A 27,250-nucleotide genomic window follows, 5' to 3' on the forward strand; every position below is an offset into this window, starting at 1 on the left:
ACACTTCTCTACGTGCAATTTCTCTATTTTAACCATTAACAATTAGTAGTTTATATTCTATTTATGCGGCAAGTTATAGACTTTAAAACGATTCATCTCTCCACTCTTTAAAATCTTCTGAAATTTGTGAATGAATAAACTTGCTTCGAAGTTTGCATGTTTTTTTTCTTTAACTAGAAATAAAAATGTATTTAATACTAAAAAGCATGTTGCAAAAAGGAGATATAAATTGAAGTTAGAAATAACCGAGAAAAATGAGATTGGAGATGAAATGCGTATTGAAATGAAAATGTCTAATAATAAAGGCAAATTATCCCATAGGCTTGGAGCGCGTTGTATCATAAGCACGAATAATCTGGGTCTGTCCAGAATCATTTTGAGCAAAAGCGAACCCACGGTTGCGTTTAAGACGTTGGATGCGCCGGACTTTACTAACTACTTGACGGAATCGGTCCATTCTAGGGCGATAATCTGGTATGTTATAGCACTGGATCTCCTGGACATAGTGATAGGCAACAGGTCGATACTGTCGTTTTAGATACTTCCATACGTAATCGCGTATAATGGCAAGGATCGGTACAGCAATAATGTATAAATAAAAGTAGATTGAGGTGAATAATTTCACAAGAACGCCATCATATTCATGAGAGAGGTTGATCTTGGGAGCGAGAAACGCGAACAAGGGTAAAAATATCAGATATATGACGAAAGAAAGAGGAATGGAGAGCGCCCCCCATTTGTTCCACGTGCTATTCATTAGAAAAATCATTAGAATTAAATAAAGCTCATTGGAAAAAAAAATATTAATTACTCTAGAATCAGGGAGGCTTTCAACAGAATCGTTAATAGCACCGCAGTGAACATCGTTGTGCCCACATACCAATGTCCGCCAATATACCCACTCTGACCCAAGATAATATCATCGTTAAAGGAAAGGTATCCGCAGAAGAAGAGTATAAGAGAGTGGAATAGCGCATTTGCAAGCCAGCCCCAAAATCGTTTTTGGTTGAAAAACTCGTTGGTAAGACCTAGCGTGTACATTTGGTGATATTTGTCGAGCATCTTCGCGCTTACGAATTGTTCAAAGAGCCCAATTACGAAAGGGGGAAGAATGGTGAAAAATACGTTGAAAGAAGCAAGCGTCCATGATTCATAGAGCGTTTGACCCGAGAAGCCATTGAAGATCGCATACCAGAACTGAGTCAGATAAAGTGCAACATTCTTATAAAAATAGAAAAATATCATTTTGCTCATTCGATGATAACTCCATGCCCCGTGTACCAGCAAAAGCTTCTTTAAATAACGGAATTGTGCAATCGAGAAATCGGCAGAGCGCGCAGCTTGCAGACCTTCCACTCCACTGATGCCGATGCCTACATGGGCTGCTTGAATCATACTGACATCGTTGGCTCCGTCTCCAATAGCCAATAGGACCGCTTTTACATATTTCTTCACCAGTTTTACGACGAGTGCCTTCTGGAGAGGCGATACTCTACAACAAATCACTGCTTTGCATAGTACAGCGAGGCTGAGGAATACTTTCTCAACGTCCTTCTCCAGTGCATAGGTTAGAGCTTTGCCATCAATCACCACTGCCAAAGGCTTAAATTTATACCGATGTTAATAGAAATAATATTTATAAATGCGAAGAAAAATTGCTAACCTCGAGCTCCTCGCCTCGCTTCATGATCGCACTAATTTCAGCATATTTCTTTTCTAAGTATGCCTTTACTTCCGAATGAGAGTTCTCATTGCACACAATGAGTGACATCTCATCCGTAAGTAATTTACAACTGTAGCCAATATTAATCGCCGTTTCCTGTCGATCTCCCGTCAAAACCCAGATTTTTACTCCTGCTTCATGCAACGTATGAATGGTTTCCGGAACACCATCTTGAAGTTTGTCTTCAATTGCCGTTGCTCCGAGTAAGAACATATCTTTTTCGATTAGTTCCGCTGCCTTATCCAATTCATCTTGTCGATTAGTTAGGGTTGTGGCTGCATTATCATAAATCTTGGACCATTTGCTGTATTCTTCTTCAGAGATATTACGCATTGCAATGCAAAGAGTGCGGAGGCCTTCTGTTGCAAATAACTGTATTGATGATGTGTCAGACCCAGACATTTTCAGCAGAGTTATTGTCTCACATACCTCAAGATGAGCAAGCGTGGCCTCAACAAATGGATTCTCTTTGGATAAACGCTCGAGGATTACAGTGTCAGCGCCTTTGCAGTATAGCTTAATACTGCCATCTGGACATCGAATAACTGCTGACATACGTTTCCTTGTACTATTAAACTCGCAAATATTCAATATCTCAAACTCTGATTCTTGACCGTTAATTGTCACGTTGATGGAGTTCGGACGTCGAGTCTAGAGCAAAATATCGGGAATTAACATAATCTATTTCAAAAGAGTTGGATGTAATATTGAAAATACTAACTGTAAACCTATATCCTAGACCTGCTGCACCTTTCACCAGAGCCTCTTCATCTGGGGAGGAGGCCTGATATATTATCTCTGATAATTGAGATGAAATTAATAGGATCATGTGGACCAATGTGATTATATTTACTTACTACTCTCTCCAGTTTCTTTATCTGTTTTAAGCTCGGGAATAACTGTATGGCAAGAAGACAGAAGTGTAAGAAATTCCTTGATAACATCGGCCGTAGAGTGCGAGGTGCTATTCTCTTTTAGCTGATCAAAAGAATATTTGTCTTGGCTGCCTTCTTCAACCACCTCTGTATAGCATATACCACCAATTGAACATTCGCGAAACAACATTTGGTTGCAAGTGAGGGTTCCAGTTTTATCGGAAAAAATATATTCAACCTGGCCCAGCTCTTCGATAAGGCTGCTGGATCGTGCAACAGCAGGAGTGTCAGTTTTATCGTAATATATATCCAGATCGGCATCAATGAGCTTGGATAACCAGAATTTAACAATTTCCATGGTAACCATCAAACTATTTTTGTATATTAACATTAGCAAGGTTGAATTTCAGAGTTCTATCAAATCCGGTTTTACATACCTGATAGGGATAAAACTGTTGAATAAGATAATAAACGTCAGAATATTCATCCCGAACTCGGATCCTTTATTTGCATTTTGCAGGCCAAGGTATGTAATTCGCTCAGCCTCTCGTATCTAAAAAAAATGGGATTGGTTAATTTATGATGGTTTGAGAAACAAAATATACTTACATTAAAAATTAGATTTCCAGTTGAGGCAATCAAACTCATTCCGAAGAGAATAAAGAAAAGATAAAGTATATTTCTATTCGTCATCTTGGTGATGTTGGACTGCTTCATCGGTTTTTTGCTAGGAGATGAAGACATTTTAATATGTAAATCGAGCCCAATATACAAATATATAGACAACTCACTGCGAATTCAGCATCAATTTGGTTTCATGTCCTGTGAACACCACAACGCCATAAATCCAGCCGGTGTTGCGCAGTTGCGCACCTCGAAGTAATATTTGAGTTGGATCAAGGGGATAATCTTTTGTTTGCCCAGTTGTCTCGTCTGTCAACGAAATTGTACCTTCGTAGTTATAGAGTCTGTTGTTCGGCAGTTCGGACTTAATGACCCCTTTTTGGATAAAAATAAATAAGTAAATTGCAAGACAAAAGTCTAGTAGAATACCCAAAATTACCCTCCAACCGGCTAATTTCCTGTGGGGACGTGAATTTAGCGGTCTGGGTAAGAGCCTGCTTTATCTTTAGATTGACCTCACTAAAGAATTCCATTAGAGCTTTGTGCACGATTATTAATATTACATTATTTACCCATCTAGATTGGATGTCTCGCAGTAACAAAGACCTTGAGGCTCGCTACTGCTCAAAAGAATTAGATCTGCGGGAAAAAACTCTCCATCGACTAGGCGAACGATGTCTCCAACCCTCAGATCTTTCCATTGTCTTTCCAAAAACTCGCCATGATTCAGCACTTTCACCTTGCGAGCATTTGTTTCAGCGTCAGATCTGTGCACTTGCTATATTTTTGTAGCTATTATATCAACTCATTCTTGATTCAAATATGAAAAAGATAACTTACAACATCCTCTATTATTTCTTTTATTGCGGTTGCAGTCAACACGATCGCAAGCGGCAAAATTGTAGCAAGATTAGAAGTAGGTGAAATACCAGGAATTTGCTGGGATTGGAATCATATTAATAGATTGGAAAAAATTTCATATCAGCGAAAACTTACTTACCTGAATACAAGAAATAATAAGGAAGAAGACGTTGGCTGTTTTTGAAAATTCGGCCATAAGGAACTTGGGCAAGAATGAATACCAAGTGTATTTTGCCATGAAGACTTTGTTATGCAAAAACTTCTGCTGCATATTCAAATCCATGTTGTTGAGATAAATTACACGGGATTTTGGTTCTTGTTTTCCGATTTGAAGGGTAGTTCGACGCTTTTGGGGGTGATTTTTCTCTTGCATTTTCTCCGATTCTGTTGATCCATCCTCCAGCTCTTTTGACTGTATAAGTTGTATTCCATCAGATAGATTGCTCATGATGAAAAGCTTCTACCGAAAATAACGAGCTGATTTTGTATAATCTGAAGAAGCGGGTGAAGCAGTGGATATGGGCGTAGATGTGGATGTGGATGCGAGTGTGGATGCTGAATTGAGTATCTTAATCTCTAGCAGTATAAAGGAATTCTGTTAAATTTAAAGGAGAGAGATGATATAAGTTCTAAAAAAAAAAACCGAACAGTAAAAATGGATAATACCAAGACATTGTAGCACAGAAGTTATCAAAATTCTTTAAATGTTAAATAAGTAAGTGTTCGAGAAAGAAAAGAATGTTGCGGGTAGTTTTCCCTCCACATCCAAGTTAACTTGTGTTCTTGTTAAAAGTTTCAGAGAACCCTAATTATTCAAATACATATATCTACAGTAAGTAAAATGGGTCAAAAGCATAGTCGTAAGCAACGAATTGGTAGTGATGCTGAGGTTGAGAGTCTTGCATCAGATACACACTGTAGGTGCTTGCGTTTATTAATACTTCGATCGATTCAATTTTTCTAATTACGCCTAATCACATAGTTACTACTCAAGAAATCCAAAATCTGAAGGATACATTCAGACAAACAGCTGGACGAAGTACTGAATCTTTGAATGAGGAGCTGTTCAAAAAGGTCCCTATACATATTTATTCAATCGACCTCGATTTAATTTTCACACTCTAAAATACTAGACACTTCACAGAGTAATTCGGCCCAATTCACCAAAAGATGACGTATTTTTAGAACGACTATTCAAAGCTTTTGATGTGGATAATAATAAGGAAATTGATTTTCGAGAATTTGTAGACGGGCTTAGTGCCTTTATGAAAGGAACCTCTGAGGAGAAGCTGGAATGTATGCATTTTAATTCTAGGTCAACTAAGATTATTTTTAAAGTATTTTATGTATTTAATAGTGAGTTTCAAGCTTTATGATATGAACCAAGATGGCCTTGTCACACAAGAAGAAATGATTGATGTGATGAAAAAATTGGTAAGGCACAATCTGGATGTACTTTCGAAGTAATATTTAATGTTTATTTTTAGGCATCTGTACTATCTACTGAGGATCAATCCATGAACATTACTCAGGCAGTTGCTAGATTATTTGAAGATGTAGACCTAAATGGTGATGGAAGACTGGTATGTGTCTATACAATTTCATCGAAACTGAGCATAAATACATATACTTTAATTAAGACTCTCGAGGAGTTCAAACTCTCTGCTATGAAAGAGCCGCTAGTCATCGATTATCTCACAGGTAGAATCATAACCTATAATCTATTGCACCTATAACTAAATTATTATATTCTATTATTAAGGCTGGTTATCCGAGCACAAAACATTACTGAGCTAATAGTTTTCTCTCTTTTCATTTATTTGATACCTTAGGAGTTGCTCCTGAATGTTCGATATATATTTCCTTCACTTCAAACTAATTCTATTTGCTTCATTACTAAACTTAAAACATTATTAATCTTCATGTTCTCTCAAATGATGTCTTCATTTCGGACGTATACTTAGGCAACTTTCAATAACCAATAAAATATTTAACTAAAAAATTCAACCAAATGCCGTGTCACTGTCTCTGGATGCGTGACAACTATGATATGACCAGCTTCCGGTAGTGTAATTAGTTGAGCATGTTTAATCCGGCTAGTCAACTTCTCTGCACCGCTGTAGGGTACCGTTTGATCCTTATCTCCCTATTTTCACATGAATTGAGTTTTTGTATTGAAATTTAAATATTAAATCTATACCCAGATAGCTAGTACGGGCACCCTCGGAATTTTACCCAAAGCGGCATAAGCATCTTCAAGGCCTACAAGCGGAAAATGACAAACACTAGAGAAGAAGGATCGCAAGTAGCCAGTGTGATAGCGTAGCTGATAGAGCATAATTTCTGATAATAAGCGCATCAATTCTGACACTTGTGCCATATCCTCTCCCTCACCAACAGCCAGGAAACCAGGAGTGAGCTCTTTTCGAACTCGCGAAAGAATCGCATCCTCGATGTAGTTCTAGTGCGTAATTTGTTTTTTTTAAAAAAAAAATGCATTTTACAATAAAACTTCACTAACATCTCTAATAGATCACCTTACCTTAACAGCAGATATACCATTTAGAATGAGTAGTGTGGAGTTTACAAGCGATGATTTGACCAGTTTGCCTAGAAGAGGTACCTCGGAATCCTTTTAAAATACATGTGTTTGAGAACGAAAGTTGCAATTGGAGTAGTAGTGTTTATACACACCGCCATCAAACCTGCTGGTGCAAGGAGAGCAATTCGATCCACCATATCAGGGAAATGTTGAGCAAATGAGGCGGCAATACCACCGCCCTTATTGAGAAATTAAAAATAATTAACACCATGGTTAAAAATCACCAATATTCCGCTTACCATAGATAGACCGACAATATTGACATTATGAGTCCATCCGATTTTATGAAGTAGCATAAAAAGTTGATTCACGAAGAGTGCCTCATCATTGGGTACTATTTTTAATTGAAGAAATATGTCAAATTAAAAATATTATGCCAAAGCGAGATTTAATAGAGCACCTTTAGGGGCATCGCTATAGCCTCTTCCGAACAAATCTATTTAACAAGCCAGTTGTTATGTGATATCGATAATCGGCAACCATAAAAAAGGCTAACCCACTTACCATAAGTCAGCACGCGAAAGCCATTTTTTGCAAGTTCATGCCCCACGAGTTTATATATTGCCGCTGGGATCGAAATTCCGTGCACAAGAACAATCTACAAGCAACATATAAATGAGAATTACTTCCTATTTACTTCTTATTAATATTATAACCTTCTTTCCATCTTCTGGGCCGAAGAGCCAATATTTCGTTGATCCATTTGGAATTGAGACATAATCTCCTCCTGGAAATATGTCCTCCGGATATCCGACTTTGTCTCCATTTAGAGGTTTAGCATAGCGAAGGGATGATGCCAACGGCTCACGCTTATTGAGTAAGGACATTACAAGAATGGGAACGCCAAGAAAAATAAGAGGAGCAATCAATTGATAAGTCATTGCTTTTATGCTATTGCAGCTATTTATTAATTACACCACCCCTGATACTATTTTAGATATAAAAATGATAAGCCTCAACTTTGGTGGCAATTATAAACTTTAATTTAGCGCTCACTGAGGCTGTTCAGGTTCGATTTTGAAATGTGAACAATTACTATGACTAATAGACAAGTCAGACAACCATGTGTTGCTTGGCCCTTACATTCCAAAGGGCTATTAATGGTTGGCTATTCGCAGTATTGCGGCTCACTTACTCGATCGAAGTAAAATATTGAAGTCTATATGCCTATGGATCAGCATGCAGACCTCGGGGGAAGGAAATAGCAATGAGCTCGACTGGAAACCAAACCGAATAGGCAATTTAAAAGTGTATTCGGAGATGCTACTTTTCCAATCATTGTTTAGATTTCTCAGTTATTGGGAGAATTGGACAAGTCAACCTTAGCAAGTTGAAATGTACCATGTAATTAAAGTAATCGAAGAATTCGGATTTGCGATCATGTCAACGCTCTCATAAAGAACTAGAATTGATAGTGGAACATGTCGAATATTTGAAAATATTTGAGTTTGTACAAGAGATGTTGCCATACTTCCCGTCAAAGTAGAATTAGAATGGGCCATTTAAGGGTTCTTAGGTCCTTCTGTTACATTGGGATTATCTCGCAAGGACTTATTAAGTTTCTCGCAGCTGAGCAAATGTCTCTCTGGGTAGGAATATTCATCAACATATGTGAATGCTTGCAGCAAGGATTATTTGCGGACAGAGCGATAGATAAGTATATATTTCAAAGGCCAATCCAAATCAGCATTAAACTATGAGGGAATCATAAAAGTCTCACATTTCCAGATCCAATACTTTGGCTATTTGGCAGAGACTTAGGATTATATAACAAATGAAATTATAAGACCAACAGTTAAAGATATCGCATCGGAATAGAAACAAAAATAAGAAGCATAGGTGCTTTATCCAATTTGCAAATAAGCATTTTTATATCCCTAGTTGCTCAGCGTCTATCTCTAATACTTTAACCTTTTCATGTTAAAACCACGAAGTGTTCTGGTTGAAAATTTAAGCACAGTGTTTTCAGGAAAAGAGTCAAATCATGGTGGAGACATGGAATGATTGCTCACATTTCCCCGTGTTAAATCTTCGCAAGCTATGGACGAGTATTTTTAATTCACAAAGTGGAGATTTGATACATCATCACGCCAGAACCCAACGTAGTTGGAATATCACAACACGGCTTCACAAATGGAAAAGCTCTTAAAATAATTAGGGGTCACTCGACATGTTATAATCTTTATTATTTAAAATTGTAAACATGAGAGTATTTGCAAAAACAACATTATAAAGAAATGGATTGGCTTAAGAAATGAAGAAGGGTTAAATACTTTCATATATAAATCACATCTCTATCTTCCTCGGTTAATAATGCTATCATAGTGAAAAGGGTCATGAAACGGTATTGTGCAAATGTTACTCAAATTAAACGACTCACCCGATCCAGACTTCTTCTTAAGTTTGGGTATGCGACCGGGCGATGCTCGCCCATTCATTCTCTTTCGTTTCTTTTCCCCATAAGTTCCGTCCGAGTGATCACTTACATGATCATCTGCCTGACTAGCTGGAGTAAAAGGGGACGAAGAGCCGCGGTCAGCTAGACGGCGGCTTGCAACACGACTGCTTGCTCTACCAGCAAGCCCCAAACATTTTTCAAGGTGTGGGGCATATCGTGTCGATGGATATGGCTTTTGGCATCGAACACACTCATATGTCGGGATATTGGTAGCTTGCAGACTATTTCCAAAGATGTCCACGCCAATTTTTTGCACTATTGAGAGCAGCATTAATCATATTCATGCTGAATTTGCTTATATAGAATCTACTCACCATAAGAGCGGCACCTTAGAAAAAAATAGTAAAAAAGCATTAAATGAACAAATTAATATATAAACACATTTTATTAAATTTGGATTATTAAAAATTGTATCGTACCTGGTTCTACATATCTGACATAATGAGTTAGACAATTTCATTTCTCGATGTGCTTCAAACAGAGTTGATAATGTGCACTCGTCTATCAAATCATTTAAAATCGATAATGCCTAGATGTAGTGTGATCGCTTATTGAATAACCACTTGAAGTTTGTGTCAAAATGTAAACTTACTAGCGAATCTTCAGCGCTTGAGGACATGTCGCTATCTTCCAATATCGACTCAAGAGCGCTCTCATCTATTATCCCAACATCGGTGCCATGTTCCCGAGTTAATTTCTCAAAGACTCTTCAATAAAATACATAATTAGTAATTTAGTATCAATCTCTACAAGCTAAATTACATACGACTCATTATTCTCCGTCATCACTTCTCTGAGAAGACTGAAGTTAATTTTTCTCCCAAGAGTGACTGACATCTCCATTCAATGTGACTTGGAGGCTGAGTTAAACTAACAAAATACAGACGAAAAAAGCTGAGTTGGTGCAGATATTGTATGCGAGCAATACGAGAAAAGGAACAACTAGAAAGCATGCAGTGGGCATTTCATTAACGAAATGTAATATATTCATCACTTAAGATAAAACGAAATAAATATTTCCACACATTATACAAAATTTTATAAGCAATAAATTAAATGGCTGGAAAATACCATAAGAAATGAAAGAGCGTTCCATTAAGATAAAATAGTTTGATACTTATTAAGAAAAAAAAAACACTATTTATCGGCTTGATATGTTATACTAGGTAATATTAACTTCATCACCAGGTGTCAGTCTCGAGTTCGTATTTAAAATGATTCATACATAGCCCAGATAGATTTAGTTTTAGATGGAGATATATTTCAAGAAGATATCGGAAACTTTCACAAAAGCTCAAGATATAACAAGAAATCAAAAATTAAGGAAATGTGAATTTACAATGAGACGACACATGCTTTTGGTTGTATCAGCTTTAGAAATGCTCCTTGTGCAGTACAAACTGCACTGCCTTATCGCAAGCTTCTTTACACTCGCGTTTTAGCTGGCGGGCTAGTGCCGGTGGGCCACAATAGTATACACCCACTTTCACCTTGGAGCCCTGATGTAGTCCAGGGAGATAATTTCCTGATGCAATTGCCACTTTCATATGCCGGAAGGTTAGGGCGAAATTAGGTCGGCCATAATGTGTCCGTGATTCCAGGTCGGTCACCGGATCTTGAGGTAAAGAAACATCGTTGATCATAAGATTATAGACTGTCTCTTCTGGCAATTTTCCAGTGAGATAGATGTGAATGCCAAGAAACTTGAGGTAGAAGGTCGCCTCCTCTACATGCCGCAATAATTGTTGGAACCATTCAAATGCCTAAATGAGTAATAAATGAGTCAGATAAAATAGAATTGACTTCGTTTAAGAAGCAATAACATACACTTGTGTCTCGGCAGATCCAAAAGAATTCAACACGTTGTAGCTTGAAAGACTGGCCCTTTTGATGGCGAATCCAGATATGCTTGAGGATTGAGGCAAAAGGTGTGACACCAATACCTGTACCAATGAGTATGGCAACCTCATTGTCGAACACGTCCTCTGAGGGTGCGCCAAATGGTCCGTCGATACGTATTTGCGGAAGGGAGAGTGCTCCAGGTCTCAGTGCTAGTACCTCTTCACTTCCTTTAAAGACCGTCTGATATCCAAGGCGTTCTGCAAGTTTCCGAGTCCAGTCACCGGCTTGACGGATGTGCACAGATATGTAGTCTTCATCAGGCGAGGAGGTAATTGTAAAAGGATGCCACTCGAAATAAGATACTTCGGGTACATTCAAAAACATGTACTGTCCAACTTTGTAGCGCATGCTTGGTTTTTTCATTTGCAGTTCAATCACGTTTCCAGGATGAGCAACGACTTTGGAGATGTAAGTCTCACGTCGGCTACGCACCAGACGTATTACTCTTTCAATAACATAGAGGGAGTAGCTGACGATAATAAATTGCCATGAATTATACCCGCGGCATTCTCCAGTACCCGTTTTGACGAAGCAGCCATAACCATGGAGCATTGCAAGCAGCAAGAAAAAGAAGGCAAGATGATGAGTATACCAGAAAGACTCGAAGCTGGTACGGCGGATTTCGGGCGTTGCGGTGGTATATATGAGCAGCATGCAGAGTAACATCAAATGGCCAGTCGTGCCTCCCCAGGTAGAATAATGGATGCTAAGAGCAGGGAGCCTTCGCAGGACAGCATCAAGAGTGTAAAAATTTATGTAATGTGCAGTAACGTGGATACTCGTGAAGAATAGCATTGTCCAAGCAGTAACTTTGTGAAGCCAGATGTTTTCGTCAAGATCCACGAAGCGTTTTAGGCGAGTCCAGCGCAGCATTCGAAGCAGATTACGGCATACAGGCAGTAAAATGAACGCAAGATCAAAAGCTAGGGCAAGACCAGCTCCCCGAGAAGTCCACACAGAAAAGCCAATATCATTTAGTTGTTGCAATTCCGAATCGAGCTTCTGCTTGAAGAAGCCATATACGAATAGGCCGCCGTGGATAACAAACCAGATGAAGTAAAACAGATATGTGCGAAGCGTCCAATCGCTAATTCTTATCATATTTCCAGGTGTATATGTGTTCAACACAAATACGAATAAAATAGAGAACAGATCGTGCGTTCCAGCGCAGATAAAAAAAGAGAAGGAAGAATACAGGGGGGCGAGAGGGAAAGCGTGATGCAAAGGATGAATAGAGAGTGAAGGTGTTACTTGTATGCGCAAAATAATATGTCTATGACCAGTCATTTTCATGGGTTATTTTGTGTGACAGTGCTGTTTGACTACTAAAATTCCGAGGAGAAGGTTCAGCCAAAAATCAATCCGCAGCAACTTGATGCTTCCCTCGGCAGATATTCACTCTGACATCTCTGCCCAGGCTGTTCTCATCTCTTCGGCCGAATCATTAACATAGCAGATTGTTCCAAAAAGCCAAAAACAAACCTAATGCCTCAGCCCTTCAGTAAAATCCAGGTTATCAGTATTATCCCGGCCATTGCTTAACCGCATCAGTGATAACAAGCCGAAATATTAGCAACAAGCCAGCTTGACTTTAAGAAAGCCGTGAATCACAAGAGAGCATGGTTCATCTATGATTCAACTTTATCAGAACAATGTTCTACCGCTCTTACGGGGACAATCATAGCGAACAAAATGACTATATGAAAAATGCAACAATGCATAGAAATCATGAGTTGTTACATTAGCTCCCCCCAGAATGTTGGTCTCTGCTATCCTGTAGTTTATCGTGACAGTGCACTGAATAATCGATCTGAAACTCTTCATATAGGAAGCTTTATGACACCTTGTTTCTATAACTTAGTTGAGGAGATTAAAATATTGCTTCTATGCGAATGGTTTCCTTATATATCCGAAACGCATTAATAATTAATTTTAATAATTTTTAATCTTTCTGGCAGTATATTCGTGTTCCTCTTCTATTCGTTCTACACTATAAGCAATTATTATCCTTCTTTTCCCTTGCCAAAATTCGGGATGATAATGTTGAAATCAGCCATTTTAGCACTTACACCATTTACCCTCCTGGGACTCGTTCTGTGTCAAAGCAATGTTGTGGATTTGAATCCATCCAACTTTGATAAGGTGATTAATTATCAACACAATTTTCCGATCTAAAATTTATAATGTTCTCCCCTCTAGGTCATTGATGGATCAAAACATGCCTTGGTCGAATTTTATGCTCCGTGGTGTGGACATTGCAAGGTAAATTGGTGGAAGAAATCCTACACCACTACTAAATAAGCCGCTTTATTAATTTCCAATTTTTCGCTCTAATTTTTTTAGAATCTTGCTCCGGTAAAGAAGCTTCTACTCTGAAGATTGGACTTTATTGTCATGTTAATTCATTTATTTTTATTTAGACCTATGAGGAACTTGCTGATGCGTTCTCTTATGCTAAAGATCGTGTTATTATCGCAAAAGTCAACGCGGATGAACATCGCGATTTGGGGCAGAAATTTGATGTTTCCGGTTTCCCTACATTAAAATGGTTCCCTAAGAGCACCAACAAGCCAGAAGATTATAACAAAGGACGCGATCTCGATTCTCTTGCCGCATTTGTTAAGGAAAAATCAGGTAGAGTAGTTTGTCATATATCATTAACTATCATAACTTAGATAATTCTTTTAATAAGGCGTTGCCCCTCGTATCAAAAAACAGCCTTCTGCTGTCACCGTTCTCTCTACATCTGACTTTGATGAAGTTGCTCTGGATAAAAATAAGGGTGTGTTAGTAGAGTTCTATGCCCCGTGGTGTGGTCACTGCAAGAACTTGGCCCCTATTTACGAGAAAGTGGCGCAAGATTTTTCTACTGAGTTGGATTGTGTTGTTGCTAATGTTGACGCGACACAGAATGAGAGTCTCGCGGAAAAGTAAGAGCTGATTTTGTAGTATTCTTTTGTTTGGCCGATCTAACGTTATGATATAGATATGGAGTTACTGGCTATCCAACTATCAAGTTTTTCCCTAAGGGTGATGACAAGAAGCCGATTGACTATGATCGTTCTCGCTCACAAAAAGATTTTGTTGATTTTTTGAACGAACATTGTGGTACCCATCGCGTGGTTGGCGGTAATCTCAATGTGGAGGTAAAATAAACCCGTACATTTGCCCTAAGGTTTTATTCTTCCGTCTCTTTTAATTTATTGTTCGCGACTGTTGCTTGTAGGCGGGTAAGATCCCCGAGCTGGATAGTATTGCTTCCCAGTTCATTCGTGCTTCTTCCAGTGAGCGATCACCCATTGTTAACAAAGCTGAGGAACAAGTGTCTGCATTGGACCAAAAGCTCCAGCCTCAAGCGCGCTACTACATGAAAGTGATGGAGAAAATTGTGAAGGATGAAGAGTACCCAACCAAAGAATTGGCACGTTTAGGACGACTTCTTTCTTCCGGTTCGCTAAGCCGCTCAAAGGCTGATGAGCTTACAATCCGCAAAAATATTCTTTCTAGCTTTATTAAGGATTCGAAACAAAAGGAGGGGCATGAGGAATTGTAAGCAATAATTTTACGTGTGATAACGTGTTGCTAAAGGGTACAATGGAATATTTTGATTGCGTTAACCCGCCTATTGCTTTTCACAATAAATCTCGCATATAAAAATTATATAATCAATGTTGCTATCGCGCTGTATGTTTTGATTTATACTGTGACACTAGATTCTGAATTAGTCGGCTACACAAATCGAGCGGAGTCATGAGACACACCCTTTCTCTCCTTCTTCTACCCACTCACTTGCTCTGCAATAATCTCATAATTCTGCACACATTTATCAATTCTTATTGAATCTTCCAGGATAAACGGTATATATGACTCGTAGGACTGCGAAAAAAGCCACTATCGTGGGGGATAATGAGAAAGAGCCGAAAACAGAACCAGAAAAGAAAAAAACGACAACAGAAGTAGCGAGTGTCATTGAAAAAAAGGGAAATCGAGAAAGCAAAGAGAAGACCATAAAATCAAAAGGACCAGACACAAAAAAAGTTCACCTAAAGTTGATTCAAAAAAGCAAGAAGCATCTAAGAATCCTTCGCATCCTCCCTATAAAACAATGATAATTGCCGCAATCACGAACTTGAAAGAGCGCATGGGGTAAGCTTCACAATACGTTGTTTTTTCACTGTCCTTGCTGAAAGTGTTTACATTCTTTTGGATAGATCTTCGCGCTATGCAATCAAAAAATATATACATCAGAACTACGGGGTAGATGACACGAAGGTGGTAGATTCGCAAATAAATATAGCGATAAAACGGGGGGTTGAAGCAGGGCTATTTGCGCAGCCAAAGGGGCCGTCTGGAACGGTTAAACTCGTAAAGAAGGAAAGGCCAGTCAAAAAGGAGTCTGCTGCAGCTACTAAGAAGCAGGAGAAAAGGAAGGCAAGAAAGGAAACGAAGCAGCCTTCAGCAATTAAAGCTGCAGATAAGAAGCGTTCAAAAAAGAGTAATCAGAAACAAAAAACCGCTGCTTTAAAGGATACTAAGTAACCATAGTATTTTATAACTCTTTCTGTCACCATCAAGAGGTATCCTTTACCAATATATCAGTCTTCTATCAGTGTTCAATAATCTAGGGTCTGACTATGATTGGGGAATTCGAGTTTTATTCATCCAATAAAAGCTATTTTCTAGTCTATAAATGTATTGATTATTGTATAATAGTTGATATACAGCAAAGTAACATAATCATAGGAATCGAAGCAAACAAGATATCAAAGTCTTTCGTGTTTAAATATACAGAGCAAAAAGTAGAGCCAAAATAGAGATTATTTTCTTTAAAAAAAATTTAGAGAATAGCGGGGGAACTCGTGGGAGAAAGAGGTCGTTTGAAAAGGCGAGCCTTCAACTCCGTAAACAATTGTTTTCGCTCGGCATTCGCACCTGCCATCACCGATGCATTCTCCTGAGCACGGCGAACTAGGTAGGGCATTACTTCCGCAATAGCTCCGAAAGGCACATATTTATACACCGAGTAGCCGTTTTGGCCAAGAGTGTATGAAATCTGATCACACATCCCCATCAATTGTCCAAACATCACGATACCGGACTTAGGAGAAATTCCATAATGCTCCATGGATGCTGTGGTCCTTACTACCGAAGAAGCATTGTGGGATGCAACCATAAATGCAGCAGGCGAGTCTGTGACACTCGTGGCATGGGCTTCTCCAATACGGTTCAGCAGGAAGTCCACGCCCGCATTGAATGAGGCATGGGTCGCTTCTAGATTCGGCTGGATTGGGTCCGAAAGACCAAGCTCGGAAGCACGCTTCCGTTCCGAAACCATGTATGCGCCTCGTACCAATTTGGCTCCAAAAATGAAGCCATCGCGCTGAGAGCGCTCATAGTCAGCTTTCAGTTTAGAAAGGCCCTCGCGCAGATACATTTGATACGTATTGAATACCGTCGGCCCATGTGGATCACCAATGCAGTTGTAGCGTTGCTCCAAATTAATTGCTACATGATCGATCAAGTCCTGGAAGTAGGTTTGTTCCGCATCAATCATAAGGCGCACGTTGTTAGCTTTCGCGAGCTCACAAAGAGACGTCAAGCGCTGAACCATGCGGTCATAGTCATCAAGGTCGGCGGTGTCAAGGCGACCCTTGAAGTACTCGCGGGCTACAGAGTTGTCGAGCGAGAGAGTGCGCGTGAAGTCGACCCAGTCAACGCGCCCATCACCATTCTTATCAGCGTGGCGGAAGAGAGCTTCAGACAGTGATTTGTCAGGAATGAGGCTGGAAAACTCGCTCTGACCGATTGTTCCTTCGCGATCCGATTGAGCAAAGAAAGACAATTTGCATGAAGCAAGGACAGAAGAGAGATTAAGTAAGACCTGAGGAGAAGTCATGGCTGTGACCTTGACAGCAGCAAAACTATTAGGTTGTGCAGATGCCGTTTGAATACAACCCAAGGTCAGCTCAGTGATTCTATCAGCATGACCGTTCCATTTGGCACGGGAGTCTTCGTCACCTTTTGATACAGAAGAACTACCGCCAATATCAGCCTCCACAGAGAGATCCAAAATTGACCCTATGCCTGACTGCTTAAGCCTCTCCATCGTGTTAATACAGTCACTAGCAGTTTCGCCACCACAAAACTGCTTGAAGAAAGTGTTGCGCACAAACCAGTGAGTCACAGGATTGAGACCAATACGGTCTGAGAGATGGAGTAAACTAGGAGCAGTCTCCACAAGCCAGTTAAATGCACACAGTTGGTATACAAGCAATGAGAGAAAAATTTCTCCTGTAGATTTACCCTGCAAACTCGAATTAGTTTGATTGAAAATTCCCTGTGAGACTGCTTCGGCTGAAGAGCCATATAGGGTATCTTCCGGAACAATAGATGGCTGTCGGCCCTGAAGATAAAAAGCGGAAGCAGATGCAACACCTGCAGCCCAAGCGGTGTCGCGGACAAAGGGTGCTTGGTTAGAAGCCGTAGAGGAAAGACCTGCAGACGTAGGCTGAGCGGGAGATGAAGGAGTATTGGCAGTGACATGGCGAGGATGTTGCGAGATCAGAGTGGAAGAAGCATTGGTGTTCGCTGTGGGAGGAGAACCATTGGGATCCGACTTTTGGTGCATAGGATGAGTGGAGGAGCGCCTGGAGAAAGCCTTGGTGATAGGCCGGTGACTCGGGCGAGCAACCATGCGATGAGAAAGTGGAATGCGCAACATTGCTACAAATTGACAAAGGCTAGAGAGTAACGAAGAGCAAAACAAACGGAAAGAAAGACAACTTAGAAATCAGGAGAATTTTTATTTGTTCTATTTATTTTTAATTTCTGTGGCACCGATTTTCAATTGGTTAGCTCACCGCAAACTTTGATGTTGAGTGACATGTACCAAGTGTATTTCTCACGATCATTCTTCGGGATATTGTCTTAGCCGAAATAGGCCAGTCCCTTGAAAAGGTTGGATCGGGTTGGAGCGGGTGACAAATATCCCTGAGCGGCAGTCCGATGGAATCTCGGACATATATACCAAGGATGGTGCAATGCAGAATCTTAATGAATTGAACTCTGGATTCCATGCCGGTGCGCATTGTATCCTGCCATACTTCTTCGCGCCCTAACCGCGCCATAATTGAGGCAAAGCCATTGAATAATAGTGAGCCATAAAGATTAGTGCTATGGCTTGCTTCACGTTCTAATCTGTTATATTTCTGTGGCCATAGACAAGGAAACATGCTTATTGGGACCAATCTCCAGGCTAGCATATTTCCCCCCTCCCTTTGGAACGGGCGACAGCAGTTCGTGCACTAGTCAAGAGCCACCGGAGAGATCAGTAGTAGCTATCCAGTCAACAAGTTATATGTAGAGTGATACAAATAGTATCAATTACCAGAGTAAAATAAGAAAATGTGAATATAATATCTGAAACTGAACTGTGCTTTTCCATTAGAGTAAGAAGAATCTACTGCCCCCGTACATTTATTGGAAAACTTGGCCCTATGCATAGGGGCTTTATTATGCCATATCGCATAATAAAGTCCCGTTCTTGCTACTGCTATCATCTTACTCTTTGGTATTTCAAAGCCATAGAGTGGTAATACAGGGGAGAATCAGAGATGAACAAAACTATTAGTATTTAATGGGTGTTAATAATAAATTATTTGAGGTGATGCTCTCCATGAACGTACGATATGCTCTTGCAAATACAACATAATGTGGCTCACATTATATGTATGACAATTGTGGCTTGGATATTGGACTCCAGAAAGTACGAGTCGCGAGTTGTAAAAGTGATTAGAAGAAAAAAAAACATGGCAGATTCGCTACGCAGGTTAGATCGTCCTAGGAGGAGTGCAATTCTCCCTGAAAAAGTAAATACTGGACTAGGTTTGATGAATTTTGAACAGTTCTAATTTACGTTTTAAAATACTATTCAATCCCATAAAATGAAAGAAATGGAAATCTGATATACTCTGCTGTCGCTGCCAAGAATCAAAATCGGATGATATATTAATTTGCCACGAGTGCTTACGAGGCTGTATGCTACTGTCTACTATTGAAAATATAAGGGTTTTTGTTGAGGAATCTAAATGCACATGTTGTATTTTTTTGTAGTTCATCCTACTTGCTATGACCTCTCTTCAGAGATCGCAGAGATTGCTAATAGCTACGACTGGCAATGTAGCGATTGCAAGAGTTGCGAGTATTGTAAAGAAAAAGGAGATGAAGTAATAAGTTAAATTCTCACATATAACCTTTGATTATATTAATTCATCACTTTCTGTCAGAGCCTTCTAATGTTTTGTGATCGATGTGATCGGGGCTGCCATACGTATTGCGTTGATCCACCCCTAGAGCATATACCTGAAGGTCAATTCTTTTTTTGGTATACTCCATCATCCTCTGATCGAATTTCTATATAGGAAGTTGGCATTGTCCCCTCTGTGAAACGCATAAAGACGATATTAAACTTAGTAATGCATCCTCACGCAATGTTGATTCTACTCCTACTGGCACACCGTCCAAACGGAGCATAATCGGAAATGCAACAGACCCACTTCTGAAGCGTCCACGCGGAAGGCCCCGCAAACGGCTGATTTTAACAGATGATGAAGAAGAGCGAATTAAAGAAGTTAACGGCATTGCCGCAGCATTTAATCGAGGAAAATCAACTGAAGCGAAAGGTCATGATAGGAGGCAAACTGCTGGTAATAATGGCTCAATTACTGGCGATTCAAGTTCAGTATATAGCAAGAATAGTGGAGATATTGATGATAACTCAACACACTCTGTACGTCGGCCAACTCGCCGCCTCCTTCGCCGAAGTGATGCTACACCAGGAAAACAGAATAATGTCTTCGAATTTATGCCAGGATCGGGAAAACAAACGCCAAAGATAAAATTAACTGTTTCTAAAGGAAGCACGCGAAAGTCAGACCCATCGCACTCGCTCTCCGTCAATAAAAAGTCAAGCAAGAAAAGAAAACGAGGAGAAGAACAGGAAGTTCCCGAGGTATATTTTGAATCTGGGGAAGATTTTGAAGAGGCAGTTTCCATCACTGAGGATATGAGCGGAGACTCTGAACCTGACCAACCTTTTGGGGGGAAATTGTCGGCCGCTGATGCAGATACAACTAAGACGAACCCGGATGAGAAAGATAAAAATTGGTTTGCAAGGGCGAAATCTGCAGCAGAAGTACGTGCCACGATTATATAAATCATAGAATCTGTTAATTACTATTTGGCCCTTATAGGATTTTTCTCGAAAGGCAATCGAAAAAGACTTAAGTTATATTAATGACCTTGATCCTCAAGAACAACTGACAAACACTCGGAGAATACGTGCAATTCGTTTTGGCGAATATTTGATCGATACATGGTATGTTGCGCCTTACCCGGAAGAGTACCACCACATTCCTGTCCTATATATCTGCGAATTTTGCCTAAAGTATATGAATAGTGTTTTCATGGCAAGACGACACAAGGTAATTGTAAATCAATTAAAAGAATCTAGTACTGTTTAAGTTTAATTAATCTAAATTTTACACCAACCTTTCAGCTGAAATGCTCTATCAAACATCCCCCTGGCGATGAGATCTATCGCGATGGCATAATTTCAATATTTGAGGTGGATGGCCGTAAGAATAAGGTATATGCTTTTCTTTAGCTTAATTTTTATATAATTTAATCATATGCTCTTCAAATCATTTAGATATATTGCCAGAATTTATGTTTGCTAGCAAAAATGTTTCTCGATCATAAAACCTTATATTACGACGTTGAACCCTTTTTGTTTTACGTGATGACTGAAGTGGATGATACGGGATGTCGTTTTGTCGGATATTTTTCAAAGGTAACAATATAACTTTCAATTTCTTTTCAACACATTAGCTGTCTTTTCATATTACATATCATATTATATCTCTAGGAAAAACTTTCACAAATGAATAATAACGTTTCCTGCATTCTAACACTCCCAATACACCAACGTAAAGGATATGGAAATCTCTTAATTGATTTCAGTGCGTTTTCTCTTATTATATTATGATAGGCGAGGGATTAACTATGTTTTTATCTAGGCTATCTTCTTACCAAGAAAGAAGGTAAAACGGGTAGTCCCGAGAAGCCCCTTTCTGACTTAGGGTTACTCAGTTACCGTAACTATTGGAAACTCATAATATTCGAAGAAATCGAAAATCAAAGTGGCCCAATAAGCATCGAAGGTAATGTTAATATACATTTAGCTTGATGCTCAACGCTATTAACTCTTAATATCTTAATTAGACATCAGCAATAGAACTGCAATGACTCCTGATGATATCATATCGACTCTACAAACTTGTGACATGATAGGCAAAGGTTCTGATGGCCAGTTCCGCATATTAGTAAAAGAAAAAGAGATTCAGAGTTATCTGCAACGATTTCGTCGAAAAAACTATCCCCGCGCTTGGCCAGATAACTTACGTTGGTCTCCATTTGTGTCATCACGACGAATTCTCCGACTTGTGGATGAAAATAGTGCCGATGGTAATTCAGTGATGCCTGCAATACAAGCAGGAGCAGCAAATAATACTACCGAACCAAAGGGAGCAGATAAAACTAACGATTCAGAACGGGATCTCACGCAGTAGTGATCTTGAAGTAATTCTCACAGCATAATTAAAATTCATTATTAAATGAAATCATCTCCGTTAATTTCAGTACCATTTTACATCATTAATAAATAATACAAGTATACTATACCAGACAGACTTTGAATTTACTGTAATATCTTCAAGCTTTGATCTTGCATATCGAAATTGAGCTTCATCTCTTTCATTTTTATTATACAACCGGTGAACTTTTTTTTGTATACAAATATGATCATTATAGAATTGGAAAATTTAAGGATATTTGTAAATAAAGAAAATCAAAGACGAAAAAAAAAAATGGCTTATCTGGATTAGAGAGAAACCTACGTATTTCATTAATATTATAAAATATCCATTTCAATACTCATCCAATCGAAAAAGATGAAATTTCAAAAAATTAAAAAATAAAAATTTTCATGTGTTTATTGATATTTATTAAATTCAATTATTTTATTTTAATTTGAAAAATTTTGTTCCAATCGAATTACACTTCTTTTCGATTTCTGCTCCAAAGCATGAGAGGTCAATTTTGTTTCCAAAGTATAAGTGATAAATATTATCCAAATAAATCATTTATAAATTCTTTTCTTATAGCTCCAATGTTCTTTATAGTATTGTTTATTTAAGATGAATTGGCTATTGTTTCTAAGACTCTGTTCAATTTCTGTTCTATGAGCTTTAGTCTATTGTCAACATCTTTTGAAAAAATCTCGAACTTAGAGTCAATATAACGTTCTATATAGGCTGTGATATCAGAAATGTCCGAGTATTTAGGAATCAAGTTGGAGGGTTCCAGTGGTTTTTGAGAAGAGCTCTGAGCTGGCGCGACTATGTTTTTACTTCTAAGCAGTGAATGGATGCTGGATACCATTGCAGACTTCCCTTGTTCTCCGATCAACTATGCAAATTTTAAAAATGTAAGAGATAAAACAAAAATACATATCTAAGTTACATACTTCGAGGTTGTTTTTTTCAAACGATGTAAGTAGTGAAGAGGCATTTGGTGACAAATTAATATCGCGGAGGAAATCTTTAAGAGATTCGATATCAATCGTTTTTGTTTCTTCAACCTATATTTGGAGGTACTAAAAATTTGGAAACTTGAAGAGATGGTAAAGATTGACCTACTATTTTGTCAGAGTCTATTACTAGAGCCAACCCATAAAATAATAACGCTCGTTTAGACTTGTCTGACAATGAGAAGAACTAATACAAATATTAAAAGATGTTTTGAATATGAAAATGAAACTAAGTTTACCTTAATATTAATTGAGGAGCATATAATTGAGTGATCGGGAATAAAGGTAGCCCTTTTGGAAATTCTATAAGAGAAGTGTGAATAAATTAAACACTATAGTATCAGAATTTTTTTCAACAAACTCATTTTCAGTGGCACGCAAGGTAATTTGATAGTTTCCGTCTACATATATTTCTATTGTGCGCGCGTTGCTGTCCAAATCAAGTCGCTTTAATTTTATTGGATTTGGGAAGGATATACTGATTAGAGGAGCCGTTTCAATATTGCGTTGCGAGATGAGCAAAATGGGTTCTACTATTTAGTAGTGGTAAGAAAAAAGAGAAACAGAAAAAAGTAACCAAATAATTACGTTCATAATTAATATCAAAGCTATCATGTTCGTTTCTAATCTTTACGCGTTCTTCCAAATTTCCTTGCCCGTGGAAATTACAAGTGACCGAGAGTAGCTTCTGCATAGCTAGCCTTTAGTTTGTAAAAAAAGTCGAAATTATCGAAAAAGCAGTCGTGTCGATATGATATTTTAAATTTCATAAAATATATGCAAAATATAATAGGCTTTCAATTCAACTTTTGATGGGTCCTTTTACAAAAGAAACGACTGAAGATATGCTGACCGAAGGAACAGCAGAAGATGATGTTCCAAACGATTATCCCGAGGATCCAGCAGAGGAGAGGTTGATTTCTTCTAGCTATCCTTTCGAAATCGAACAGGATTCTGAGAAAGCTTCTATTCCTTCCTCAATTATCGTGATCGCATTCATAACCATCTCCATTATCACCTTGATTGTTTTCCTGGTGTTTCGGCATCAAATTATGGGCTTTCTTGAAAATATAGCTATATGGGTTCGTGGAGCAGGTTTCGGGTATGGGCAAAAAAGATAATAGTAGAATTATGGGCAAAATTATATTTATAAGATTTTAATTTTGATTACCCAGTGGGATGTTGCTTATCTTTGGCCTCATTTTTTCCGCAACTTTTCCTCCAATGATTGGCTATGGCACTTTTCTGACACTTTCTGGTTTTACTTTTGGGTTCTTCAAAGGATTCCTAGTAGCCTATACAGCTGCACTCTCTGGAGGAATAATTTGCTTCATCTTATCACGGTGGAAACTAAAAGGATACGTGCGAACTATGATGAGACGCTATGCAAGCATGGAGGCGGTTCTTCTTGCAGTAGAGAAGAAAGGTTTTAATGTAAATGACTTACAGACTTGATTTTTATTTTCTTATACATTAATAGGTAGCTTTTGATATAGCTTCTTGTCTTAATACGCATCGCTCCGTATCCATTTGCCATTCTAAATGTGCTATTAAGTGCTACTCAGATTTCACTGTCAACCTTTTCTCTAGCAACCGCTATTTCACTATTTAAAATTATGTTACATATATGGGTAGGCGCTAACCTCACAACTTTTACGGAGAGTTTATCAGGAGGAGGTCCAGGTGCACTTAAAATAATTGTTCTTATATTTGGAGTAATATTTGGCACGAGTCTGATGCTCTACATATGGTTACTTGCAAGACGAGCTGTAATTGAAGTAGCTAATGAGCATCAACCAAGTGAAGTTGAGCCTCGATCTTTATTTGATAACGTGATTCCTGTATAACATAGATGAAGGTTTATATATTTCTGTATATTCATGGTCTATAATGAATTTGTTTATATATTATTTGATTATAACTTTATTGATTTATATAAAGCTTGTATGCACGCAGTTTATTTTAATAGCTAGTATTCACACGATGGCAAAATATTTCTCTAATTGCTGCTAGCAGGTATGGGAAATAACATTGTTTACAAAGCGTAAAACGGCTTTAAATATACAAGATAGAGCAATTCAGTAATCGGAGAACAATTCAGCTAATCGCAAGGAATGGTCCTTCAATTATCAAGGGATTAAAATCAAGAATGCACCATTCATCAGCTCAATCCACCATTACTGCAACTTCCGTTGTTGCTTAAATTCAATTCGTCTATAACTCGACTAATAACACGATCGCGATAGGTTCTATCTACCTGAGACCGAAGAATGATGTCTCGAAGCTCACGAACATAGTCATCCACGTTATTTGGATCAAAAGCACCAGCTGTTGGTAATCGTAAATTAAGGTGTGCCAAGATAACTGAAAAATGTGAACGAAGTGTGCGAAGTCGAGTAGTAGCCCGTTGTTGCTCTTGTCGTATCATCTCCATTTCAGTGCGTTTCTGTTCGCGTTCTGTTTGCATACTATTTCTCAATCGGGATGCCTCTCGTTCTTTTTCTAATAGCTGCCGTTGCAATTCATTCAATTGGAGTAAGAGTGAATTAGTCTCATGCAAGCTAGACTTTGATGTAATCTCATTCTGGTTTTCTACTGCATCTTCCTTATGGTGCGTAAATTTACTGGGCATGATGGATTCTCGTGCACTGCCATTTGTTATTGTGAGATTAGAAGCCTCGTCGGAATTTGTAATCTAACAAAATAAAAATTTAATGTTATTGTTACAAGACAAATAATCTAATGCTTTTACCTGATTCAAGTGATTGCGCTGACTTGCGCTGGTATCTTCTCGTTCTCTATCTTGCGAAGCAACAGAGGCATTTGAAGCGTTGGAGGCAGTGGAGGATAAAGAGGCTCGAGCAATTTCATTCCGCTGCTGCTGTTTTTTATTGCGCATTTCCGCAAACTTGTTCATTGCAGTGGAACGAGGTGATAGCAGATCCTTCTTTGGTTTTCTGCCTTTTGACTCTTCGTCGGAGGAACGATTGATGCTTCGCTTTCGTCTATTTTTCATATCCACGTCTTCAGTTGAACTTTCGTTTTCACTGGATTCGGATTGGGATTCCTCAGAATCACTCTGTTCATTCAACATAAAACTAATGGATTTCGGCACTATCCGCCTCCGCTTCGATACAGAACTTGATACCGATTCGGATTGTCGCTTTAATTCTACTTTATGTTGTGCGCATCTAACTCTCGAATTTTCTGGTTTAGGGTATATTGGATGTATCAGACTTGTTTTAATTGCACACGAAACATGGAACCATCTTTTTGTTGAAAAGTGAGTTGAAATATTAAATTAGTCATAGATTAAAAGCTGTTACCTTTGGCACCTAGATTGGCCAAGTGGTGAATGATCGCACTGGATACAAAATCCGTAGCGCTTTTTGCAAATATAACAATCCTATGAATTATAATAAGCCCAATTAAGCTTAAGAAAGTAAACTCAATCGTCACAAATACTGACTTTTCCATCATATCCACCAGAAGCACGAGGATTGTAATCCCAGGGCTCTTTTGATGTAATAATTCCATCACACCAGGCAGCACAAACTATATGAATATAGCGATTTGCAACGGCTGAGCGTTTAACAGCACCATCATTATTTGGACAACAGAGCATACGCTAATGTATAATCGATTACTACAACAAGTTCAAAAAATATAAAATACTTATACTACCGTTTGATTGGGTACTATGTTATCTTCACAACGCTGGCAGAACCAGCTTCCCTCGGGAACAACATCGATATCGTAACACCCTAACCAGTAAAAAATTCATAAGTCTGATATACTTCTCATAAAATGACTAAATGCACATACTTTTATGAACAGGTATATCGCAGTCTAAAGAAATATATTGATATATATTGTAGCGTGAATATATTTATTTCAATATATTTATAGTATTAGCTACCTTTGCCATCGCAAAAAACTATAGGGTTTTTCCTTGAAGAAGTTGGTCCACGGCATACTGCGCAAGCTTTCTACTTAGGAAAAATCGTGTTTCCAAATATAGTAATATATTCAGAATCGTATAATACCCACTATTTTTGGGACAAAGGTATCAAGTATTAACAGCATAGATAATTCATACCTCGTCATCCATAGACAATAAGTTAAATTTTGATTTTAATGCGATTCAACCAGTTAAGAAGAAGTGTGTGAACTGGAAGCAAAATATTCTATAGAGTGTTGATATAAGTAAGCACTGTGTTCTGAATCTCAATTATTACGAATTAGTGTAAGATGAGATGAGGGCAGAAAAAATATAAAGAAATCGGAGAGAGGCGGATGGAGGACTCTTTTTATACTGAAATTGAACATCATCTAAGCCACCAATTTTTAAATACATGAGAAAATCCGTAAGAGCAATAGGAAGATTGTATTAAATGAAACATAAGTGGTTTGAACATATAGAATTAAGACGAATATTCATAATTACATATACAAGAACTCGTTTTCCATAATAAAGCTGGTATTTTGAAAGAATTTGACTAATTTATTGAAGATTTTGACTTGAAAGCCTAAATGCAAGTAGTAATAAATAATATAC

The 27,250-nt window shown here is 38.4% G+C and overlaps 13 protein-coding genes across 13 annotated transcripts; 6 read left to right on the top strand and 7 right to left on the bottom strand.

Moving 5' to 3' along the window:
* Nucleotides 1-310: 310 nt before the first annotated feature.
* Nucleotides 311-4,531, bottom strand: VTP21DRAFT_6305 (uncharacterized protein; the record flags this gene model as incomplete). The annotated part of the gene is made up of 13 exons (XM_069396921.1): nucleotides 311-749; nucleotides 812-1,602; nucleotides 1,664-2,095; nucleotides 2,153-2,374; nucleotides 2,445-2,521; nucleotides 2,581-2,969; nucleotides 3,036-3,151; nucleotides 3,208-3,325; nucleotides 3,390-3,597; nucleotides 3,662-3,741; nucleotides 3,795-4,000; nucleotides 4,063-4,161; nucleotides 4,223-4,531. The coding sequence occupies 13 exons, from the start codon at nucleotides 4,529-4,531 to the stop codon at nucleotides 311-313; spliced, it is 3,486 nt and encodes a 1,161-aa protein (XP_069247190.1).
* A 393-nt stretch (nucleotides 4,532-4,924) lies between these two features.
* On the top strand, nucleotides 4,925-5,819 carry VTP21DRAFT_6306 (uncharacterized protein; the record flags this gene model as incomplete). Its single annotated transcript, XM_069396922.1, has 6 exons — nucleotides 4,925-5,000; nucleotides 5,066-5,157; nucleotides 5,217-5,379; nucleotides 5,441-5,517; nucleotides 5,571-5,666; nucleotides 5,724-5,819. 6 exons carry the CDS (start codon nucleotides 4,925-4,927, stop codon nucleotides 5,817-5,819), a joined length of 600 nt encoding a protein of 199 aa, XP_069247191.1.
* Nucleotides 5,820-6,073: 254 nt separating this feature from the next.
* On the bottom strand, nucleotides 6,074-7,566 carry VTP21DRAFT_6307 (uncharacterized protein; the record flags this gene model as incomplete). Its single annotated transcript, XM_069396923.1, has 8 exons — nucleotides 6,074-6,229; nucleotides 6,284-6,544; nucleotides 6,626-6,715; nucleotides 6,778-6,864; nucleotides 6,925-7,019; nucleotides 7,086-7,121; nucleotides 7,190-7,283; nucleotides 7,342-7,566. 8 exons carry the CDS (start codon nucleotides 7,564-7,566, stop codon nucleotides 6,074-6,076), a joined length of 1,044 nt encoding a protein of 347 aa, XP_069247192.1.
* Nucleotides 7,567-8,960: 1,394 nt separating this feature from the next.
* On the bottom strand, nucleotides 8,961-9,986 carry VTP21DRAFT_6308 (uncharacterized protein; the record flags this gene model as incomplete). The annotated part of the gene is made up of 6 exons (XM_069396924.1): nucleotides 8,961-9,001; nucleotides 9,066-9,398; nucleotides 9,458-9,471; nucleotides 9,563-9,672; nucleotides 9,736-9,850; nucleotides 9,910-9,986. The coding sequence occupies 6 exons, from the start codon at nucleotides 9,984-9,986 to the stop codon at nucleotides 8,961-8,963; spliced, it is 690 nt and encodes a 229-aa protein (XP_069247193.1).
* A 530-nt stretch (nucleotides 9,987-10,516) lies between these two features.
* VTP21DRAFT_6309 (uncharacterized protein) lies at nucleotides 10,517-12,338 on the bottom strand (the record flags this gene model as incomplete). The annotated part of the gene is made up of 2 exons (XM_069396925.1): nucleotides 10,517-10,906; nucleotides 10,971-12,338. The coding sequence occupies 2 exons, from the start codon at nucleotides 12,336-12,338 to the stop codon at nucleotides 10,517-10,519; spliced, it is 1,758 nt and encodes a 585-aa protein (XP_069247194.1).
* A 741-nt stretch (nucleotides 12,339-13,079) lies between these two features.
* VTP21DRAFT_6310 (uncharacterized protein) lies at nucleotides 13,080-14,598 on the top strand (the record flags this gene model as incomplete). Its single annotated transcript, XM_069396927.1, has 7 exons — nucleotides 13,080-13,187; nucleotides 13,245-13,307; nucleotides 13,389-13,400; nucleotides 13,466-13,679; nucleotides 13,738-13,975; nucleotides 14,032-14,191; nucleotides 14,272-14,598. 7 exons carry the CDS (start codon nucleotides 13,080-13,082, stop codon nucleotides 14,596-14,598), a joined length of 1,122 nt encoding a protein of 373 aa, XP_069247195.1.
* Nucleotides 14,599-15,150: 552 nt separating this feature from the next.
* Nucleotides 15,151-15,584, top strand: VTP21DRAFT_6311 (uncharacterized protein; the record flags this gene model as incomplete). The annotated part of the gene is made up of 2 exons (XM_069396928.1): nucleotides 15,151-15,191; nucleotides 15,257-15,584. 2 exons carry the CDS (start codon nucleotides 15,151-15,153, stop codon nucleotides 15,582-15,584), a joined length of 369 nt encoding a protein of 122 aa, XP_069247196.1.
* Nucleotides 15,585-15,882: 298 nt separating this feature from the next.
* VTP21DRAFT_6312 (uncharacterized protein) lies at nucleotides 15,883-17,766 on the bottom strand (the record flags this gene model as incomplete). Its single annotated transcript, XM_069396929.1, has 1 exon — nucleotides 15,883-17,766. The coding sequence occupies one exon, from the start codon at nucleotides 17,764-17,766 to the stop codon at nucleotides 15,883-15,885; it is 1,884 nt and encodes a 627-aa protein (XP_069247197.1).
* A 353-nt stretch (nucleotides 17,767-18,119) lies between these two features.
* VTP21DRAFT_6313 (uncharacterized protein) lies at nucleotides 18,120-18,408 on the top strand (the record flags this gene model as incomplete). The annotated part of the gene is made up of 2 exons (XM_069396930.1): nucleotides 18,120-18,198; nucleotides 18,266-18,408. The coding sequence occupies 2 exons, from the start codon at nucleotides 18,120-18,122 to the stop codon at nucleotides 18,406-18,408; spliced, it is 222 nt and encodes a 73-aa protein (XP_069247198.1).
* A 445-nt stretch (nucleotides 18,409-18,853) lies between these two features.
* Nucleotides 18,854-21,673, top strand: VTP21DRAFT_6314 (uncharacterized protein; the record flags this gene model as incomplete). Its single annotated transcript, XM_069396931.1, has 11 exons — nucleotides 18,854-18,913; nucleotides 18,996-19,080; nucleotides 19,158-19,270; nucleotides 19,331-19,412; nucleotides 19,466-20,238; nucleotides 20,297-20,527; nucleotides 20,602-20,691; nucleotides 20,755-20,895; nucleotides 20,971-21,064; nucleotides 21,122-21,265; nucleotides 21,327-21,673. 11 exons carry the CDS (start codon nucleotides 18,854-18,856, stop codon nucleotides 21,671-21,673), a joined length of 2,160 nt encoding a protein of 719 aa, XP_069247199.1.
* A 622-nt stretch (nucleotides 21,674-22,295) lies between these two features.
* Nucleotides 22,296-23,386, bottom strand: VTP21DRAFT_6315 (uncharacterized protein; the record flags this gene model as incomplete). The annotated part of the gene is made up of 6 exons (XM_069396932.1): nucleotides 22,296-22,571; nucleotides 22,630-22,743; nucleotides 22,802-22,879; nucleotides 22,932-22,995; nucleotides 23,054-23,222; nucleotides 23,281-23,386. The coding sequence occupies 6 exons, from the start codon at nucleotides 23,384-23,386 to the stop codon at nucleotides 22,296-22,298; spliced, it is 807 nt and encodes a 268-aa protein (XP_069247200.1).
* Nucleotides 23,387-23,504: 118 nt separating this feature from the next.
* On the top strand, nucleotides 23,505-24,539 carry VTP21DRAFT_6316 (uncharacterized protein; the record flags this gene model as incomplete). Its single annotated transcript, XM_069396933.1, has 3 exons — nucleotides 23,505-23,794; nucleotides 23,868-24,126; nucleotides 24,189-24,539. 3 exons carry the CDS (start codon nucleotides 23,505-23,507, stop codon nucleotides 24,537-24,539), a joined length of 900 nt encoding a protein of 299 aa, XP_069247201.1.
* Nucleotides 24,540-24,853: 314 nt separating this feature from the next.
* Nucleotides 24,854-26,803, bottom strand: VTP21DRAFT_6317 (uncharacterized protein; the record flags this gene model as incomplete). The annotated part of the gene is made up of 8 exons (XM_069396934.1): nucleotides 24,854-25,387; nucleotides 25,445-25,961; nucleotides 26,019-26,098; nucleotides 26,162-26,320; nucleotides 26,377-26,456; nucleotides 26,518-26,541; nucleotides 26,612-26,681; nucleotides 26,792-26,803. The coding sequence occupies 8 exons, from the start codon at nucleotides 26,801-26,803 to the stop codon at nucleotides 24,854-24,856; spliced, it is 1,476 nt and encodes a 491-aa protein (XP_069247202.1).
* Between the last annotated feature and the right edge of the window lie 447 nt (nucleotides 26,804-27,250).

Source organism: Calcarisporiella thermophila (genome assembly GCF_041956535.1).
Source record: "Calcarisporiella thermophila strain CBS 279.70 unplaced genomic scaffold VTP21scaffold_26, whole genome shotgun sequence".
Taxonomy (NCBI): domain Eukaryota; kingdom Fungi; phylum Calcarisporiellomycota; class Calcarisporiellomycetes; order Calcarisporiellales; family Calcarisporiellaceae; genus Calcarisporiella; species Calcarisporiella thermophila.